We start from the raw sequence: 20,214 nt of genomic DNA, 5'->3' as shown, positions 1-20,214 counted from the left end.
GATGAGCTCCTTGGTCTTCTCGGTGTTAAGCAGCAGGTTGTTTCTGTCGCACCACTCAGCCAGACGATCCACCTCCTCCCTGTAGGCGGCCTCATCGTTGTCACTGATGAGGCCAATCACCGATTATATTTTAAATATTTATTCAATTCTCTTCCAAACCCCAGCTGTCTATTGTGTCCGTCTCTAACATCTCACCTGTTTGTTATTGTTCAGGCTTGTGTGTATGCTATTTTTATTAACAGAGAGATTAAGCTTGTGTTTTCATACATGTAGTGATTGTGGTTAACTAAATGAAGTGTATTCAACATTATGGAGCAGATCATATATAAAGTTGAATTTTGCCGCAGTGCTTAAGATACTTTTTAAACTGATCTTTTTTTTGTATTAAAAAAAGAAGAGGAGAAAATCTACAGCGTCATGTGTAATTTTCATTGTAAATATTAATCACAGTTAAATTAAGATGGCAACAAAAAGTGCACCTGTGATGTCATCAAGTGCGCCGCTGTTCCAATTGTAGAACGATCGCGCTGCCTTCTTGCATCTTTGGTTAGTCCGGACTCCCGTGTGTACTTAAGAAGTCCGGACTTGCATACTTCAAAAACGGCCGTTGTTTTTGTGTTGCATCCTGTATTGCAACATATTAGACGTGTTTCCGGTTACTGTGGAGCTCCACAGTGGCTGCAGCCAGACCCTCTGTTTCACCTGCCATGCATGGACTCACTCACACACCCACAGCCAGCTGCTGATACTTTATCTATACACAGACTCACAAACACAGACTGACACACTCACACAGGTGAGCTGTTGCAGTCAGTCTTGGTGTGATTACTGATGTGTTTCCTGTCTGAGCTCCGTCTTTGTAAACAGATTCTTTTCATGAATCTGTGACTATTCCTGTTGTGAACTGAAAGAGGCGGGGCCTGAAGCTGTTACTCTCCTAAACGCAGTGCGGCCGGCGTCTCCTCATCTCTATCTTAAGACTGCAACAGATGGCAGCGCTGGCATCAGAACGCATTTAAGGACGGCGGCGTTTGGTCTGCTGCCAGCATGCTGTTCTGGGTCTGAATGTGGCCTCTGTGTGTCTGTGTGTTTCTGCATAAGGGTGTTTTTATTGAAGTGTGTGTTTGGAATATATCTGAGAGGAGAAGAGAAAATGTTTAAGCAGTCACCACATGTGGAGGGTTTCACGTTGGAGTTACGAATCCCTGAAGCGCACATACACACGCACGCGTGTTGTCACGCTGCACTAACAGCAGGAAGCTGCAGGCTCTGTAGAGTAAAAACTTGCACGGAAGGATGGACTATTTCAGGAAGCGTGTGAGTGGACGGAGGAGGAGGCAGACAGAGGGTCTGTAGGCAGAGACTCACAGAAGGTGTGAGCAATTAAATGTGCTAAACCATCTGTCCAATAACCTGCACGCACACACATTACTCAGCAAACTGCAGCAACGCACGGGACCGCGACACAGCCACTCTGAGGACTTTTAACAGGTGTTCCCCACTGACATCACCGCTTTCACTTTACTTACAAGTGCCAACAACTAACCAGATCCAAGGATAACACCACACAGGTCAGTGTGATGTTTCAGCATTACTGAGCTGAGATTCTTCCACCACCACAGGAGTACGTTCCACGTTATGAGGACGGTGGGCACCATCGCGTCCAGCAGCTTGTCACACGAGAAGTTTTCAGGCCAAAGGTCAGAGCTGGATCAGGGAAACATCTCTTAGTGATGCTGCTGGGAGACTTCCCATGATGCACTGATCGGTGTTCTTCTTTCCCACCATCACCAAAGCCCACAGTCTGATGGTTGTGGTTCTGTCTGGTACTGTAGGGTAGGGATGCCAAACTCAATCACACCGAGGGCCACAGACACTGAACCAGCGAAACTACAGCTTCCTGATAATGTCCACAGGTTTCTGTGTGAGTGGAGGCTGTGGGGCTCAGCTGGTGTCCAGTCAGAGTCCGATACGAGTCGAGGAGAAGCTCACAGCCGTGCTGAGGTGAGCTGTTGAACTTTTCTGCAGTTAGCTGCTGTTAATAACAGAGCAGACTGTCAGAGAATAAACTCTGATGCGATGTGAGAATGTAATTAAACTTTTCGGGACGCATAATGTTAGCTTATAACCAGCTGCTGTTGTGGGTTCGTTGGCTCGTCGTCAGCTGTCTGGAGACGGGAGGGTCACAGGTTTAATCTGCTGATAATTAGGAATTCCAACAATATCGGGAATAAATGAGGAAGACGATGAGAGGGACGTGAGGAGAGAGACATCGTGAGGAAAAGATTCATGCACAACTGTCAGATATTTAGTTTTAAAGAGCAGTTTGAACTTTAAATTAAAAGTAGTTCGTAAGGTTACTAATGAAACATAACCAGGTGGAACAGCGATGAGGGTGGAGCAGCTCGTCTACCCATGGGAGGGTTGGAGTTTGATCCCTGTCTGCTCCAGAATGCATGTCAGACGTCCTCGGTCAGCTTGTGTTTGTTGTGTAAAACGCTTTGAGCGCTCAGCTCGAGTAGAAAAGCACCGTGTAAGAAGCAGTCCTCAATTTAAAGATCCGATGTATTTTTAATGGATTCATTTCAAGTTTAACACATTCATTTGCTGGGAGATGTAATTACAACTAATCAATGTACATGTAAGAGAACCTCATTGTTTTTTTCTCTTAAATAACCTCAAATGAAACCAGGTAGGTTAGCGAGTGAAACTCTGAATTACATGAAAGTAGTCCTTCAACGTTCAGGTAAATCATTATTCTTATATATAATATGTATGCAGTCAGACCTCCCACAGCCCGCCGCGATCCTAAAATAAATATATTTCCATGACTTCAAACAGCCTGAAGGGAATTGATTGTTCTCTCCTTCCTCTGATGAATTAAGAACATTTCCCTCAGATCGGGCTTGTTGATAGAAAATTGGCCTGAAGTTTGGGGAATAAAGATTTGGTCTGTTTCCTAGCTTAACTAGAGAAAACCAACACACAAATAACACCAGGGGAGGCACTTAAGGAGAGGAGCTGTGGGGGGAGCGGGCGGAGGAGAAGGAGCTCTTTCAGCATCAAAGCCAGCTAAAACGTCTCCACCGGGGACCGGGTCCCCTGTTAAATACAGAACTGGATTATTAATTGCTGTACCAGTAGGACCTGTTAATAAGAACCCAGAATAGCTTTCTTTGCCTTCCTAATATTTCCGTGCTGCTTCTCTGCAGTCGACTCATTTTCTTTTTGTGCTGCTGAGCACGGTTTGCTTCACTCACTCCTCTTTTGCCTTCGTCGCCTGCAAACTGGCATTTTCGCCGATGTACGTGCACCTTTCCCGCACGCGTGTACCTGGATGAGCTCTTCATGCCGACACACCTCTGTCACATGACTGGAGTAAAGCTGTCATGTGATAACAGGCTCACTTACAGAAACCTGTACCAAAGTTTTGACCACAGCGTCCATCATCTTCTTGTTGCCATGGCTTCAGGTGTGTCAAAGCTGCAGGTATCTGTGAACGAGCAGCGCCTGGTCGCTCCACAGGTGTCGAATCGTGTCATGTGCCCGGGTTATGACATCACTGACACGTTTATCACCAAGCAGAGTTTCTGATTTTGATTGAAACATGAAAATAACCAAATCAGCAGAAAGAGTGAATCACAGAAGAGCACGCAGTCTCCTGGATAGGTGAAAACAGGAAGTTCTGCTATCAACGCCTAATACTGAAGGACACCTGTGGCATCTGTGCCACGACCTTGACTTCTGAGCACGATGATGACACTTAGTTCATCCCATATGGACGCTCATGAAGGACTCGCTGGCGTCGCATTTTGCTGGCCTGGGTACTTAAACAGTTGGTGTTGTGCATGGACACGTTTAACCCAGACCTCTGTGTTTAACGCAGTTCTGCTGGATGGAAACATCTGAAGCAGAGTGAAGCAGCTCACACACCCCGTCTGACAGACGTTTGCACATTTCTGTGGTTTCTCAGCCTAAAGGCCAAACAAACAGGAAGTGATCAGCAGCAGAAGGAGACCCAGCACATCGGTGACAGATGCCAGCTCCTTAAACTTATCTCAACTTTTAGGTAACAGACTGCAGCAGCGACCAAGGGGAGAGCGCTTCCTACCCAGACAGTGTCTGCCACGCCCACGTTACAAACCAACCAGTGATTCTCACTGATTCACTGACAGAGTTCACCCTCGCTTTCATACATCATTCAGTTTGGCTCGCACGTCTTCTTCTGTCAGCTTCTCCCTTTAGGGGGCGCCAGATCATGTGCCTCCACCTCCTCCTATCCCAGCGTCCTCCTCTGTCACACCAATCCTCTGCATGTCCTCCTTCATTACATCCATGTACTATATTCACTCTGTCATGTCCTCCTGTGGTTTATCTGTTTCACTCGTTCACTGCATGTTTCTTCTCTGACCCACAGACACTTTTCACTTCATTGGTCCAGCAAACAAACTTCACCCACTCACTGATTTATGTCATTTTTCACTCTGTGTGTGTGTGTGTGTGGGGGGGGGGCTGTTATCCATGTCTCTCAGCAATAAAGAGAAAGAAAGGAAATAAAAAAAATGGAGGATTGATGATATGGCGGCCACCTGCTTCTCACTCACACTTTGACACAAAGAGCAGCGGCGGCAGCGACTCGGCCACATTCATCCTCGTGAACTTTGTTTGACCTCAACGGAGCGACTGCAGCGCAAAGTTAGAGAACGTTAGAAAATGCAGAAACATGCAAAGCGTGTATTTTACACGTGTAATGAAAAAATAATAATTTTTCTCTTTAAATGCAGTTTTAACCTCCTATGTAACTTCTAATTAGAGTCCCCGAAATTCACTCTGCACCAAAACTGGAGCTCAGACTTCTTGGGCGGTCTGTTTGTACCATTAACCACCCAGCTGCCATCTTGGGTCAGACAATTCCAAATCGTCCAAGCATTAAGAGCACTGAGAGGACGAACCCACCTCCTGAAAACCATCCCCACACTGACACAGAGTCCCTGTCACACCCACGGTTAGCAGTATAAACTCAGACACCTGAACATTTCCAAGCACCTCATCTTTGCTCCCCTGGTGGGGAAAAACTTCTCAGACTTCACCAACAGGATCCAGAAACTTACGCTGGACGCAGATGAAACCGTCCTTTCACGTGGTTTCTGTCTTCACTTGCACACCTACAACCGAGGCAGTGGAGACAGTCAGAAAATGACTACAACAAGACCCCTGCTTAGGAAACAACCAGCTTCACCCCCGATCAGACCCAGACACTGTCACACCTCTGCATCCCCGCCACGTATTTTAAATACAACAAGGATTTCTTCAAAATCCTGCTCCTCACATACAAGGTCTTAAATAATCAGGCCCCATCTTATCTTAATGACCTTGTAGTACCATATCACCCTATTAGAGCACTTCGCTCTTGCTCTGCAGGCCTACTTGTTGTTCCTAGAGTATTTAAAAGTAGAATGGGAGGCAGAGCCTTCAGTTTTCAGGCCCCTCTTCTGTGGAACCAGCTTCCAGTTTGGATTCAGGAGACAGACACTATCTCTACTTTCAAGATTAGGCTTCAAACTTTCCTTTTTGCTAAAGCATATAGTTAGGGCTGGACCAGGTGACCCTGAATCCTCCCTTAGTTATGCTGCAATAGACGTAGGCTGCCGGGGATTCCCATGATGCACTGGGTGTTTCTTCTCCACTCACTATGTATTAACAGACCTCTCTGCACTGAATCATATCTGTTATTAACCTCTGTCTCTCTTCCACAGCATGTCTTTATCCTGTCTTCCTTCTCTCACTTCTCTCAGCCCCTCCCTGAGCCTGGTTCTGCCGGAGGTTTCTTCCTGTTAAAAGGGAGTTTTTCCTTCCCACTGTCACCAAAGTGCTGCTCACAGGGGGTCATATGATTATTGGGTTTTCTCTGTATCTATTATTGTAGGGTCGACCTTACAATATGAAGCCCTTGAAACACTGTTGTTGTGATTTGATGCTGTGTAAATAAAATGGAGCTGAATTGGTCTGCAGTCGAGACCTGTCAATCACAGGTCAGCCCCACCCTAAAGCCTCCCCTGCTTCCTGTTCATCTTCTCGTTTTTTCACTCTGACCTGAAACAGCAGCTCATCAGGAAAGTGTTCACCTGAGCAAGAGGCTCATTTTGTCATAGACATCTGTCCAGAGGAGTCGCCCCCTGCTGGGTATTATAAGGACTGGAGGTTTAAGAGTTCCTGCTCATGAAGGTTCGTCCATCTTTTACATACAGTCTGTGGTATTTATAGGTTCCATTTCAAGGCGTCTCCTTGCATGTAGGATTTACTACAGGAGTGTGTGTGTGTGTGTGTGTGTGCGCGCACACGGTTGTGAAGTCATCTCGAGCTCTTTGTGTGGATATTCTGGGGGCAGGTAGCGTCAGTGCAGACTAAAATACTTTTTCACAGCGATCAGCTTGTAAACACGATGAGCTCTTCATCGTCTGATCCTGCGAACAGAATTATCCATGCAGAAGCTTAAACCCCCCACCCCTCCCCAGCTCTTATTTACCCCCTCTAAGCTCTTCCCTCGCTCTTATCTCCCTCCGTCATTTCCTCTGCTTCATCTTCCTCCTCTTCTTCTCTTTCCTGCAGAGGGAAGCCTATTTGTCCACTTTAAGTGAAATCACTCAATTCTTTCAGGAAGAGAGCGAGGAAGAAAGTGTGTGTGTGTGAGAGAGAGAGAGTCCACCTTCCAAATAAGTTCCATTAATCATGGGCCAGAGTCTAATGTAACTAATATTTTACAATTAGAGGAGACACGATGGAGCTGGGGGCCATCTATCTCCCTTACACCACATGATCATCGATTCATAAGAGCTGAGGAGAGCGAGGGAGGGAGGCCACAGTACACACACACGCACACAGATGCTGGGCAGGAAGCAGGAGGATGCACTGTCACATTAGCATTTAAGTCCTGCTTAAAATCATCCCCTTATTTTTCTTCATTGATCATCTGCTGGTCACTTTTTGGAAACAGAACTGTGATTAGAATTCTCAGAGCCCTGAAATCTCAAAATTCTGCTGAGGAAATCATCAGAAGGGAAATCAGCTGAACCGCACTGACATTCTTTTGTTCATAAGCAAAAATTCATTTATTTAAATAAAAGAATGCACGTTTGTGTAAGCAGAACTCTGAGGAACGAGTTTTTGCGCTACAGCTAAACCGCCGTGCTTTGGCGGGCTGTGTGGCTTCAACGAGCGCGAATGTGTTTATTACAGGAGAAATTTTGAACGTTCTGTTATTCAATTCAATTTTACTTATACAGCACCAAATCACAACAACAGTCACCTCACAGTGCTGCAGGTAGACCCTACAATAATACCCAACAATCACATGAGCAGTTCACATGTTTCCTTTAAGCCTCGGAGGCTGTTCAGCTTCTGCTCTCTGAGGTATTTACTAGGGGTGCAACGATACACAAAATTCACGGTTCGATTCGATACTTTGGTGTCAGGTTTGATATTTTTTCGATACAAAAAAAATGTTCATGCTTTTTTAATTTGTCATTTATTAAAATTATAAATATATATTTTAACTCAAAAGTACAGTTTTTAAATTTAATGTTGCTGAAACAACAAAGTAATAAAATAATAAATCTATCTGATGGAGGAATCACTCATCTTTGGAAAAGAGAGTTTATTACAGAGAAATATCTCTTTCCAAAATAAAAGCTCTACTATCCGCTTCTTCTGGGCTATATTCTCAGCAGCATATTAAACATATCAGGTCCCCATGAGGAGAATCCTGTGCTAACGGCTGTCTAAATGACTCGGGTAAAGTTTGTAGCATGCTGCTTGTTGTTTTTGTCTGCTTCCACTTGTCTTTGCACTAGGATGCTGTCGGAGTAAATGTGCAGTCATATTCGTTGTGTTCCCACTAGTGCTGTCAGCGTTAATCTGAAATGACGTTAACGCCACAACACGGCAAATCTCCGTTAAAGAGCTAACTGCGCTAACACACTAGCTCCCACCCATGTAATTGAGCATTGCGTGGCACATCCAACATACTGTTTTACTTTAGTCCATGACGCGCTTACCTTCAGGGTCATACGTCACATGAAAACCAAAATAGTTCCAAACGCCAGATCTGAATGAGGGTGGGGGAGGTCCAATTTGCCATGTTGCAACGAGCTTAGCTTCTGTCTCGCTAGCTTGCCCTGCGCTCAGTGAATCTGCGTTCGACTACTCCGCTTAGGCTGCACTGTCGAGCGCAGATTCACTGAGCGCTCCACACAGACAGCATCGTCAGAAGAAAAGTTGATAAAATAAATTAAAATGTTGTATTGTTCGATACATATGCGTACCGAACCGAAAGCACTGTATCGAACGGTTCAATATCGATACGAATATCGTTGCACTGCTAGTATTTACCTTTGACAGGTGTTCTTATCTTTACCCCACAGAGGTCAGTCTGAACTTCCTAAACACAGTCAGTCTTAAAATGTATGCGTGCTGAGTGGACGCAGAGGTTCACAGCTGTAGGCCGGTGCTCGTCCATGCTTCAAAGTCAAAGCCAGAATCTTAACGTGAACTCTGGAGGTAACAGGAAGCCTCGCAGTGGCACGCTCAACAACCTGCACGTCTGCAGTAACCCAGACGTGCTGAAACAGAGGCGCAAACATCACTCCAGCTCACTGCAGGCGAGCTCACCCCAACGTTCCTGATAGAAGATTCAGTGTTTCCATCACCTTAGACACAAATCTGTCAGGGCCTCAAAAACAGACCTCTGTTTGTCTTCATCAAGTTGGAGGAAGCACCTATTCAGCACACCAGCACCAGGTGATCATAGACTAATACACCTTCACCTACAAAGCATGAACAGCAGTGGCCACCGTGTTTTCCTCCGTTCAGTCATAAAACGCTTCAGATTTAACCTCGGCTCTCCAGCGTGTCCAGCCGCCAGACCTCGGCCGTCTCAGGTTAAACGTTCAGCTCAGGTGCATGCTCTACAGAGCTGCCCAGTGGGCCGGATTTGGACCTTCCAGTGTGCCGCTTCGGCTTTGCAGGCCATATAATAACAATAATGGATTGCATTTATATAGCGCTTTTCTGTTTGACGACTCTTATTTACAGGAAGGAGAAGCAAACGTCGGACAGATGTTAGTGTTCACAAATTTCTGATGAATTAAAAAAGACGACAAAAAAACCTTTAACATGAATGCGTTCTTTGTCTTCTGTTTCTCATACTCAGAGATCCTGATGGAGAACTTGCACCAACAGAGCGAGAGCTCATTTTAGAGGTACCAGAAAGGACAGCACCACACCGAAGTGTGCCAGTCCACAGAGCATGTGCAGAAACGGCCGGCTTGTCCCAACAGCTGGTCTGTGGCGCCCTCTGGTGGTGAAAGTGCAGCACGGCACCGTGAAGCCTCGGCATTAATGTGGTGGAAACAGAGGGAAATTACAGGCTGAGACGACGGTTCATCTGCAGGCCACCATCTGCCCGGTGACCAACCACACACTGCCACAACTGCACAGCGTCATCACACAACACACACACACGGCAGCGAAAATGCAAAAAATCTGAAGGAAGAGAGGCAGTTAAATGAGAGGGAAAGCTCGCTCTCTCACACACAGATGGCCTAATGTGTTCTTTAATCAGACACACTCACAGCTGGATATGAGAGCTATCAGGAAATTACTTGTTTTCACTGTGTGTGTGCGCACGTGTGTGTGCGTGTGGCTTTATTGGGAACAGGCGTGGGAGCTTTGATCTCTTTAAAAGTGAGTCGGGCACTGACCCGGGCAGCCTGACCCTGTTTGGGGTCCTGCTGTGAGGCGTTGCTTCGGATCATCTCTGAGATGATGAATATTTGTTAGAACTGTGAGCGGAGCTGATCATCTTGGATCAATAATCTGATCGGTCACATGATTGAGCGCCTGGATCGTTCTCCTGGAGCTTCATGGAGCAGGTGAAGTGCGAGTGGACGCAGGACGAACTGCGTTTCTGTGGATTTTTACTCCATCAGCCGGTCAGTGCGCCCCAGGGCAGCTGTGGCTACAATGTAGCTGCCATCGCCAGTGTGTGAATGGGTGAATGACTGAATGTAGTGTGAAGCGTTTTGGGGTCCTTAGGGACTAGAAAAGCGCTATACAAATGCAGGCCATTTACCATTTACCATTCTCTGGTTAGAGGTTTAGCGAACTGGAGTTTTGACTGTCTGAACAGCCGCCCCTCCTCAGCTCCAGAGGTGACACACCTGGATTGGTCTGAGCGGAGTTTCACCTGCTCTGACAGGCCCAAGTCTGGGTCAACACAAACCTGAAGGGCAGGCGTGTCGGCTCTAGCAGCTCGAGGACTCGACGTTTCTTTCTTAAAGGACGCCTTCATGGGTAACTAACCAGCACCATGTTAGCGTCCTGATTTCCTGTAACACTTCCTGACTACTTCCTCTGTGAGAGGCCAGTCACGGTTTCCTCATAAATCTGTGTGCACGCTCTCAGTGAGGCTCTCGCGGCGTCTTTGGTTTTTGTGGTATGATGTTGATATTTGTAATGAAGCCACCTGCAGAGGTCAGCTGCGACCCGGTCCAAACTGTGACATGTGACCTCTGATGCTGTGTTAATGTTAATAAAATAACTTTATTAGAAAATGATTTTGACCCTGAAGCTAGAAGCTGGCCTTGGTATCAAACGTAGGTGAAAAGGAGAGCGTTCTGCTCTCACCTGTCCTGAGCAGACACCTGTCCACACGGCGCCTCCGAACTTTACCCAGCGTGCACTCTGTCACGTATCCTGCAGTGAATTATCAGAACCAGATCAAACATGCTGGTTGCTCTGCTTCAGACGTGAATCGTCACACCGATGCTCAGAGAACAGCTTCAGCGCTCCTGCAGGCGGTGAAGAACTGATCTGGGTTCAGTGTTTTCAGCCCTGAAAAATAACGAAGAAGCTTCCTGAAAGCTGAACGTTTCACTCAGGTGTGGAACATCAGCTGACGGAGGGGTGACACCACAGCGACAAACCCAAAGGAAAGAAGAAGAAAGTGAAACAGGAAGCAGGCGGGTGCTCTGTGACAATCCTTTTTTAGTTGGAATACATTTTATTTTTATTATAAGTACAGTTCAGTAGTTACAAAACGAAGCATCTGCCATGAGGATACAGCAAACAGAAAAGTGTGGAGCTCACAAGACAGGTTTGTACATCATACGTGGGGTGGAATGATCATTGGAGCTGGTTCAGAGATGAATCTTTACACGGCTGGAAAACAGAGAGCAAGGTCGGAGGTCGCTTCCGAAGCGCCTCGAGCATTTCCTCCTCGCGTCTCACTCTCACTAGTTTGATTTCGAATCCTCTGTTTTCAAAGATTACTGCCATCTACGTAAATCAAAGAAACAAAAACGGGAGGATATACTGCAGAGAACGATCAGCCGGGCTCAAGCAGCAGCAGGCCTACGCTGAGGGTCGGGGAGGGGTCAGGGGTCAGCATACAAAAGAAGCCACAAACAGTAAACTAAAAAAGAAGTCTTATAGTTGGACTGTACATACCGCTTTAGACTTTTCTCTGGGTTCACAAAAAATGACGTAGAAACATTTCACAATGCCAAGGGACACACAAACACACACCTTCATTTAGTTAGTTAGCTAGTTTGTACTGTATAGGTTGGATTTATAATACTGTCACAGTGCAAAATACTCGGGAGATCGAAACGAATCAAAGAAAGAAGAAAGGACGAGTCCCTCTATGCATAATGATTCTGTATATACGGGGAGGGGGCGGGGCAAATATGTCTGCAGCACAGGAGACGATTGTCATCTTTTTCCTCTTTTTTTCTCATCGGTAAATGGACAAGGCATTATTCATGTACAGTACATATGAAAATCCAAAGAAAATCAACCCTACGGCCTACGGTCGAGCACAGCTACGGAGCTTTGAAGCAGTAACGGGGACGTGTTTCTAAGGCTATACACAATAAGCATTTTTCCAGTTTTCTTTTTTTCCTCGTAAAGTAAATACATCGAAGCGTTGTCTTCAGTAGTCGGTAACACTGTGCAACAAAGATGGTGGCAGTATTTTACACACGGCCGCAGCTCCACAGGACGCGGCGTTTGAAAACGCCGCCCGCTTCTCAAACTGTTGCCTCTTGCCGTCGCTCTCTCGAGGCGGCGGCGACAACAGTACGGTACAGAAAAACAGACGGAGGCAGAGGGAGGGGCTGAACCTGTACGCGCGCATCATCTTCGTGCCACCGTCGCCGGGAGGCGTGGCCTGCGGGCAGCCAGTCCTCTGCATGGCGGGAATGTGCAGATTTAAAGTTTACACCTTAAAAAAGGACACAGCGTCTCTAAGCTGAGGAATGTTTCAGGGACACTTACAGGAAGTGCTAACAGGTAGTTTCATCCAAAGAAAACAAAGAAGGAGAAGAAGAAGAGAAGACGGGGTCGGGGGGTGGGGAGGGCGCTCAGAGCGCCAGAGACAAACAGGAAGTCCACTGCTTTAGTGTCCGGGAGGCTGTGAGAGTCATTAGGTCCACGTGGCGCCGCTCTGACGGTAGTTTGTGTTTTCTCATCTTAAATAAAGTCTCTGATATAGTGTGTCCTTCGTTAACCTTCATCCTCTTCATCACCGCCTCCATCCTCACCAGCGTCCGCTCGCTCTGGCGCGGCCGTTACTCTTTGTTTACAGCGTGGGCGTCGCCTACATTATGGTTGTTAGGGTGGTTGTTAAGGTCGCTGTTAAGATGGTTGGGGTCGAGGGTCAGCGTGGGGTCATGGGTCATGGGCTGGTCCTCCTCTCCTACCCACAGATGCACTACGGCCAATGAGAGAACAAGAGGCAGGTTAGCACCACGGACCCGCACACACAGACACACAATGTGGTTTCATATGTTTGTGGGGACATAATGCTTTCCCTGGCCTCCTATCCCATCCATCAGAAATGAATGCCTGACCCCAGCTGTAACCCCAACCCTAACCCCAGCTGTAACCCCAGCTGTAACCCCAGCTGTAACCCCAGCTGTAACCCTGACAATAAAACCACGTTTTGAGTCTCAAAAATGTCTTCAAACTTATGGGGACCCGGATTGTGTCCCCATAAGGGCTGCTGGTCCCCACAATTATTATAAACTTCCAATTTGTGGTCCCCACAAAGATATGAATACACACTCACACACACACACGCACATGGACAAACATCATGGTGTGTAACTAACAGTGACGTCCGCACGGCGGTCAGCTGGTCGCTGAGGCCACACAAAGATGGACGTGTGGACGTACACTTACAGAGTTATAAGAACAAAGAAGATGATAATAATTTGTAGTGTTTATATTCTGTTGTTGTCCATTTTATATCAGTCTGGAAGCTGAAGCTGGATGAACTGAAGGAGCAGGGTGGGGCTGAAAGGTCCGTCTATGCACTGGATCAGGTGGATGTTACTTTGTGCAGGATTGATTTTAGTACATTGTTCACACCTTCAGAATAAATTTAGAACAATTATTAGAAATGTCCCTGAAAGCGCATCACCACACGGTCTCCATGGAAACATCTGTTCTTTATTAAAAACTCATCCAGATCTGCTTTGATGGAACATTTGTGTTACTGGGTCAAAGGTCATGGTTCAGTCTGACGTGTACCTGAGGATCTGTCCTGGATAAGAACCGTGCAAAGAGCTCCACACATTCATTTTGAGCCTCCATCTATAAAAACAACACGTGGTCTTGATCCTGTGAGCTCTGTGCACGTGAGCAGCTGTCAGGCAGGACGTCACATGATCACTGCCTCACGCACACACAGTATTCATCAGTCAGGATGCTCAGATCGGACAACTGAAAGTTTTCTGGTGTGCGTGTGTGAATGCAGGTCCTTGTACATGATGAATGTGAGCTGGACTGAGCAGCATGTGAGGCAGTTTCAGCTGTTTTATGGGACACGTGCAGCAGGCAGGACAGTGACACTGTTAGTGTCATTCTGTCCAATAAACAAACACGTGGGTATCAATTTAATCTTTTTTCTTTTCAGTACTGAAGTTCTGAAAGATTTTCGCTCCCTGGCGCTCGCGCACTGTTGATACATGAACGGCGCAGTTGCTCGGAAAGATTCGGCCTCATTAAGATGTAAAACAGACGCATCACCTTCTTTTCTGCCTTTCTGCTTCCTGTGAGGCTGAAGCATGAGCGAGGTCGGTGGGTCGACCAATCGGCTGTTTGTTTCCTCCTCGCGCTGCTTTTTTTTGTCATTTTGGGGGTTTGGGACGATGTCTTCGAGATTGGGCGCCAACACGTTTGAGTCCCGGCAGCGCAGGCCTTTCACGCCCAGCGCCCAGCTCAATAAGTGCGACGGGAAGTGTGACAGTGGCGAGAAGCGAAGTGAGTAATTGCAATAAAAAAAGTTTTATGTCTCTGTGATACAGTAAGAAATGCATAACTGTAATTAGGTCCCACAGCAGAGGCCACTAAATAATACAAGCCCCCCCCCTCCCAGTTTTGCACACTTTCATTCCCTCAGCAACTTCTTTGAAAATTATTTTGCAATAAAACACCGCTGAGCACATTTGCATGTCATGTTCTTTTAAAGTGGCGTTATGAATCTGACAAAACCAAATTAAAACACGGCTTTATTTGAGCTGTGCTTTCACAAGTATGGAAATGGATATGAAAATGAAAGGAAGTGCCAGCGTAACAGAGGGAAAATAAAGAGCTAATAACATGATAAAACATCTCTTAGATTCAGCAGCCAGTAATAACTCTCAGACTGTCTGCGCGGCGGGAGGAGAGCCCAGCAAACTCACTTCACGTGCTTCCCCGCTCCGCGTTACAACTGCAACCAAACAGAACCGTCACACGTACACGTCTGCTCTGCGCCGCGGCCGACGGCGCCCCGCTTCGCTTCTGCAGCTCACCCATCTGCACGTCCAACCACGGCAAAGAACGACACGTATGGGACACCTACTGTGGAACTTGGTGCTGCTGCCCTGCGTGGCAAAGAGACTTAACCGTGTTCAACTACTCTTCATGACTTGTTGGCCTGTAATCTCTCAGACGTGCCTCTCATGAATCATATTAAGTCATTGTGAGCCAGAAAGAAGATTATACATCATGTATAAACGCTCACGGACGTGACACGTGTCTGTTTCTACAGAGACGGCAGCACAAACTCCAACAAGTACACATCACAGAGTGTAAGGATGCTGAAAGAGGCCAAAACCACTGGACTGATCTTCATGCAGGTTCTCATTTCTTTCTTTTATATAAATCCTGCTGAGTACAGTCTGTTTACCAACATCAGCAAACACACTGTGTAGTACTGCTGTGAAACACTGCCCCCTGGTGGTGACAGCTTTAGTTACACGCTGCTGAAGATGAGTTTACTCACACATCACATATGCAGGAATCAGCATCTGCTCTAACACAGACTTCGCTTTCTTTTCAGCTCAGCTTCAGTTTCAGATGATTTCTGGTCGACTGTGTGGGTTTGTGTTCACTCTCGGTCACGTGGACCTCGCGTCATTAAACACACGAAGCGACATCTCCTCAGAACGAACAAAGACTGACACCAAAGGTATTTTCTGCACATTTTATTTGATTTTTCACTGTTTTTAAAACCTCACAAATAATTTCAGCTGCTTGTTTTTTTCTACACTCTTTGAACTGTACTTTTATGTGCCTGCAAAAACACAACACTCATTCTTGTGTGTGCGCTCACGCTGTGAAAGGTTCATTCTGTAAAAAAAAACACAACACTGGTGGGGGGGAGGGGGGTTTCATGTGTCTACCCAGTTGTGGGCCAAATGGTCTCATTTTTGCTGTGCAGGACAGCAGCGTGATACTGAGCAAACCAATGTCTAAAAATAAAAGTACGGGACTCATTTAATGTTGAAGACAAAGTAACAGAGGTCCTGTTAACACCTGCAGCAGACAAATGTGAGCTTACACTGCTGCTTCTGACTGGCTGCTTAGTGATCACATGATTAGAGGGGCTGTGAGTCGAGCCTTCACCTCCCAGTGGCCCCTCCTGAGCCAGGGAAAGACCCGGATCATGGCTCCTCACTGGTGTCATACCCACCTGCAGCCACACGGTGGCGATCTAAGACCAGGAAATGAGATGCTGAAGTGCTCAGATGAGCGAGCAGAGCTCCAGTCGCAGCATGGACATTAAACACACGAGACATTAAATGCGATCCCAACGAGAGGATCCGAGCTCCGACTGTGGGTGCCAGGTCTGCTGTGAGAACAGCCCACACCTCGAAAACGAACCCAAAATAAAGTTTCCTTGTTTTCAAGCTTCAAAAAGTGTTTAGTCTGTCCCCAAGGGCACTTCCTGCCTTTGACTTCCCTGTAAAGAAACTTCCTGTAACGAGCTCCAGATTAGGCCCCATATTTGATTTTCACTGTTCATTAACTAAGCCACCTGGAATGTTATTATTTAAGCACGCTGCTCCTTCTCCCCAAACAACTGCCGCTGCGAGGGGGGAGCGCTTTCCCGGCCAACTTTATAGATTTAGCATAACTTCCCTTCACAGTTTTTAATTTCCCATTCGGGTAGATGGCAGATGCACCTCACAGACACAGAAACCTGCCCGGCATTCATCTCTCACATGAATGCGAGTCTTATCTGTTTGTTTCCTTCAGACAGTCTGCCGTCTGTGGGCCAGCGCACCTCGCACACAGCCCTGCGCCCGCCCCACAAACATCACACACAATCTATACGTCGGCCCGAGCCACCACAGCGCCCTCTTGTGGCACGCCATGAGGCGGCACCGGCGGGAGAGGATCTGGGAAAGCTCAACATATGGTGTGAGGACACACAGCTCCAGGATCCATCTACTGTTAATACATGTGTCATGCTTAACAGAATGGATAAATGGGGGGGGGCAACGGCACGGTGCTGCACTGAGCATGTGTCGGGGAGTACACGCCGGCGTGGGTGTGTGTGCGTGCGGACGAGTGTGTGTCGTCTCAGAGGCATCACCTGACGTTAACATCAGCCTGCAAAAATACCACACGCATACTTATGCACACACACGCACACTCACAGAGACACACGCATGTCAGGTATTCATATCTGAAATCTGACTTAATGCTTCCCGAGCCCCTGACCCGCCTGTAAGCCTGTCACTGAAAACACATTTTCAAAAATGTCTTCAAACTTGTGGGGACCAGACACGCACATGCACACGCATGCAGACACAAACACGCACTCTCACAAAGAAACACTCACACACACGCGGCTGCTTGTCTGTTTGAGCTCAGAGCATTTACATTTCTCTTTGCTTTAGTGGGAAAAAGTGAAAAAGGAATAAAGGTCACGCAGCTGCGTCACACTGAAGATGAAACATTTTCATGTCAGCCTCACAGTTAATGCAATAATTCGTCCGAGCTCTCGTACTCATGTTCACGTCCACGCCGTGGAGGAGGCAGGATCCCATGTAGGACAGGTGTTATTCAACACCCACAGCGCTCAGCCAATCAGAAGAAAGCTGGCTTTCAGGAGGAGGAGCTAAAACGGCTGATTCCAGAGAGAACATGAGCTCCAGGCCTTGCAGAAGCGGCTCTGGATCGTGTTTTTTTGACCCTGAGCGGGCCTGACAGCGACCAGCCCGCCTGTGAGTGTCACAGAAAGAAGGCTTATTCTGAACTGTGCAAAGTCGCCCTGCGAGAGCTGAGCAGGAAGAAATGGGCTTGGCACACTGGGGCGTGTTCGGACAGGTGACCTGCGCGTGTGCATGCGATGTTGGCGGTGGCTCTTTGTTCCCTGTCGCAGGCTTCCGGCCTCAAAGCGGCAAAGAGTGTTATCGTTGGCAGCGGCGCGCCTCATTGTACAGCCCGGCATTTCTAAATATGTAAATATGAGCAGCAGCAGGCTTGTATACACCGAGGAGGAGCGGCGCAGGAAGTGAGCGCAGCCCGCGCCCCCCTCTGCCTCCGAAATTGTATTTTTAGATGGTTTTAATGAATACAGGATGTTTATAGTTACCATTCCCTGTGATTCGCACAAAAGACTAGAAAAATCCACACCGCCACCCCTCCTCTTCACCCTTCCCACCTTCCTCCCCCTCCTTCCCCCGATCCCTCAAAGCACTACTAAAGAAGCAGAAGAAGAAGAAGGAGGCGGGTGAGGAGAAGTGGCGGCAGCTTGTTGTGCTGCGCTCAGATCCTTATTAGACAAACAGAGCGTGGCGTTGAGGTGCAACAAAGAGTGACGCCGGCTCGTGCGCGGGCGCAGCGAGAAGGTTCCTCATCGAGCGACTTCAAGGCAATTTCTGTTGTTCCTGCGATTTAAAGCCAGAGCTTGGGGGGGGGGGGGTGATTAGGTGATGACTCCATGGCAGCTTGTTTTCTTTTTATAAACTCACTCAAACTCTGAGCTGACAGGATGGAGGGATCCAGAGGAGGAGGAGTGAAGATGGAGGAAGGCATGATTGCAGTTGTGTGTGTGTGTTGGGGGGGGGGCACAATGAAGTGAGCGTTAGTGGCCTCTTTCTATCTTTCGCTGTCTGTCTCCAAAACTGTTTCTGAGGCTAAAAGATTGCCGGCGTGATAATACCTCCGCTGAGCAATTTAAGCCCAAACACTCTGATGCTACAATCTGTCTTCTCTGCCTGATAGCGCTTTTCTCTCCTCTTCTCTCCAAATTACTTTCTTTCATATCTAATTATATTTGCTAATGATCTTATAAGAGAATAATGGAATGTGCTTGATCTATTACCTTTTTTTTCCAATACATAAATACAATGCGGGGGAAATGACTGCTGCAGACAGGAGGAAATGTTTTTTTGAATGTTTTTGATGAGAGGGAAAATGAAGCTGGGAGCTGCAGGGTCATTAATGGGCGATGAGCACAGAGGTCATCTCTCACATTCTCTTTGACATTTCTCTCATCTGACGTGCACGAACCGTCGCAGCCTCGTGCACGCTCTCCATCCGCTCATCTACCGCCAGCCTCGCTCGGTCGCGCTTTTAATGGAAACTTAGTTTGGCAGCATGTCGGCGTCACAACTTCGTGGGCTGAGTTTAACCGTGTCGGCGTGGTCGCTGTGTTCACTCCGCAGCACCATCCGTGCTCCCGGCCGATGCCCTGCAGACACATAGCTGCCAATCACCAACCTCCAGGTAATGACTGTTAACGGTGCGAAAGGCTGCAGTGGCACAAATGCACGTGTTAAACATGTTGCAGCGTCGGCTCTGACGGTCGTTCGACTTTTGTTCGGTTTAGTTTTCAAAAGTCAAACTTAAGGTTTTATTGGTTGCCGTGGTTACCACTTTCTTTCAGTGTGCAGGTCAGATGTGAGACATAAACAGAATCAACATAGATGCATCGGTGTCGTCTCTTTGGCAGCGAGGACTTCCTGCAGGAGCTCACGCTGCTTCCTGATTGGGTGGTGTGGTTTGAATCACATCACAGAGCTGCACACAAACTTCTTCAATCACATAAAACCAAAGCAAAGTAGATACAATAAGTATAAAAACTTGTTGCCACCAGTCGTGCACCTGATGGTGGACAGACGTGAGCGTCCGATCGTTTAGTGTCGTATCAGTGCCGAAGCTCCGAGAGTCACAGGTTACACAGACGGACGTCTGCCTCAGCCTGAAGATGAGATTTGTGCAAAAACTAAATGAACCTTCTTCTGGTTCTGGCTTCTTCTCCCCGCCTATCTGCGGCTCGGGCTGCGTGGCGACACCTGCTGTTCGGGGCAGTACTGCGGCCTCTGGCTCTCTGGGAAAAATAAATGTGCCCCGCTTTAAACGTCTTTATCTGAGCAGCTGTCGTCTCTCCGTTACCAAACCTCTACCCTGTCCCGTCCACCCCTCGCCCCCTCCTCCATCCTCCCCTGTTATTTTTCCTCCCTGCAGGCCGAGGACAAGCCGAGCCCTGACAGGCACTCTAAACCCCCGGCATTAATGGAAGGAAATGGCATTCGATCCCTGTTTGATCTCCTAATCATTTCTGCTGAAATGATAATTAGTGCCCTTCCAATCCTCCCATAGAGGAGGAGAGAGGGCCGGTGGAGGCGGCGGGTGGGGAAATACATAAATAGAAAAAAACTCTTGCTTTTTAGCCCTCGAATAACATCTCTGTCACCACGCGGAGCATGTTAGCATCCAACAAGTGCTGTCCTCCATCACACATCCCTGCTGCCACACACACCGAGACAGGCCTGGAGACTGCAGTCTGTGATTCCTTTCAGCTGACATAATCCTGATTGATTCGTTCAGCAGATAAAAACCCGGTCCACTTCTGCCCTTTTACGGGGGGGGGGG

General features: G+C 47.4%; 1 protein-coding gene across 8 annotated transcripts in view; it reads right to left on the bottom strand.

Moving 5' to 3' along the window:
• znf536 (zinc finger protein 536) overlaps positions 1-20,214 on the bottom strand; it is a 217,744-nt gene that overhangs the window by 14,138 nt on the left and 183,392 nt on the right. Inside the window, exon 5 of one of the 8 annotated variants that reach the window (XM_013909127.1) lies at positions 11,031-12,769. The exons of the other annotated variants lie outside the window; for them this stretch is intronic. Coding sequence (XP_013764581.1) covers positions 12,627-12,769 — 143 coding nt within the window. The 3' untranslated portion in view covers positions 11,031-12,626. Of the gene's footprint in view, positions 1-11,030; positions 12,770-20,214 lie in introns of those variants that run through there. 8 annotated transcript variants of the gene reach the window in all.

The sequence above is a fragment of the Pundamilia nyererei genome, unplaced genomic scaffold (genome assembly GCF_000239375.1).
Source record: "Pundamilia nyererei isolate P.nyererei 1_Seehausen unplaced genomic scaffold, PunNye1.0 scaffold00019, whole genome shotgun sequence".
Classification (NCBI taxonomy): Eukaryota; Metazoa; Chordata; class Actinopteri; order Cichliformes; family Cichlidae; genus Pundamilia; species Pundamilia nyererei.
Note: the sequence above shows the minus strand (reverse complement) of the source record. Positions and strands in the feature narration are given on the sequence as shown.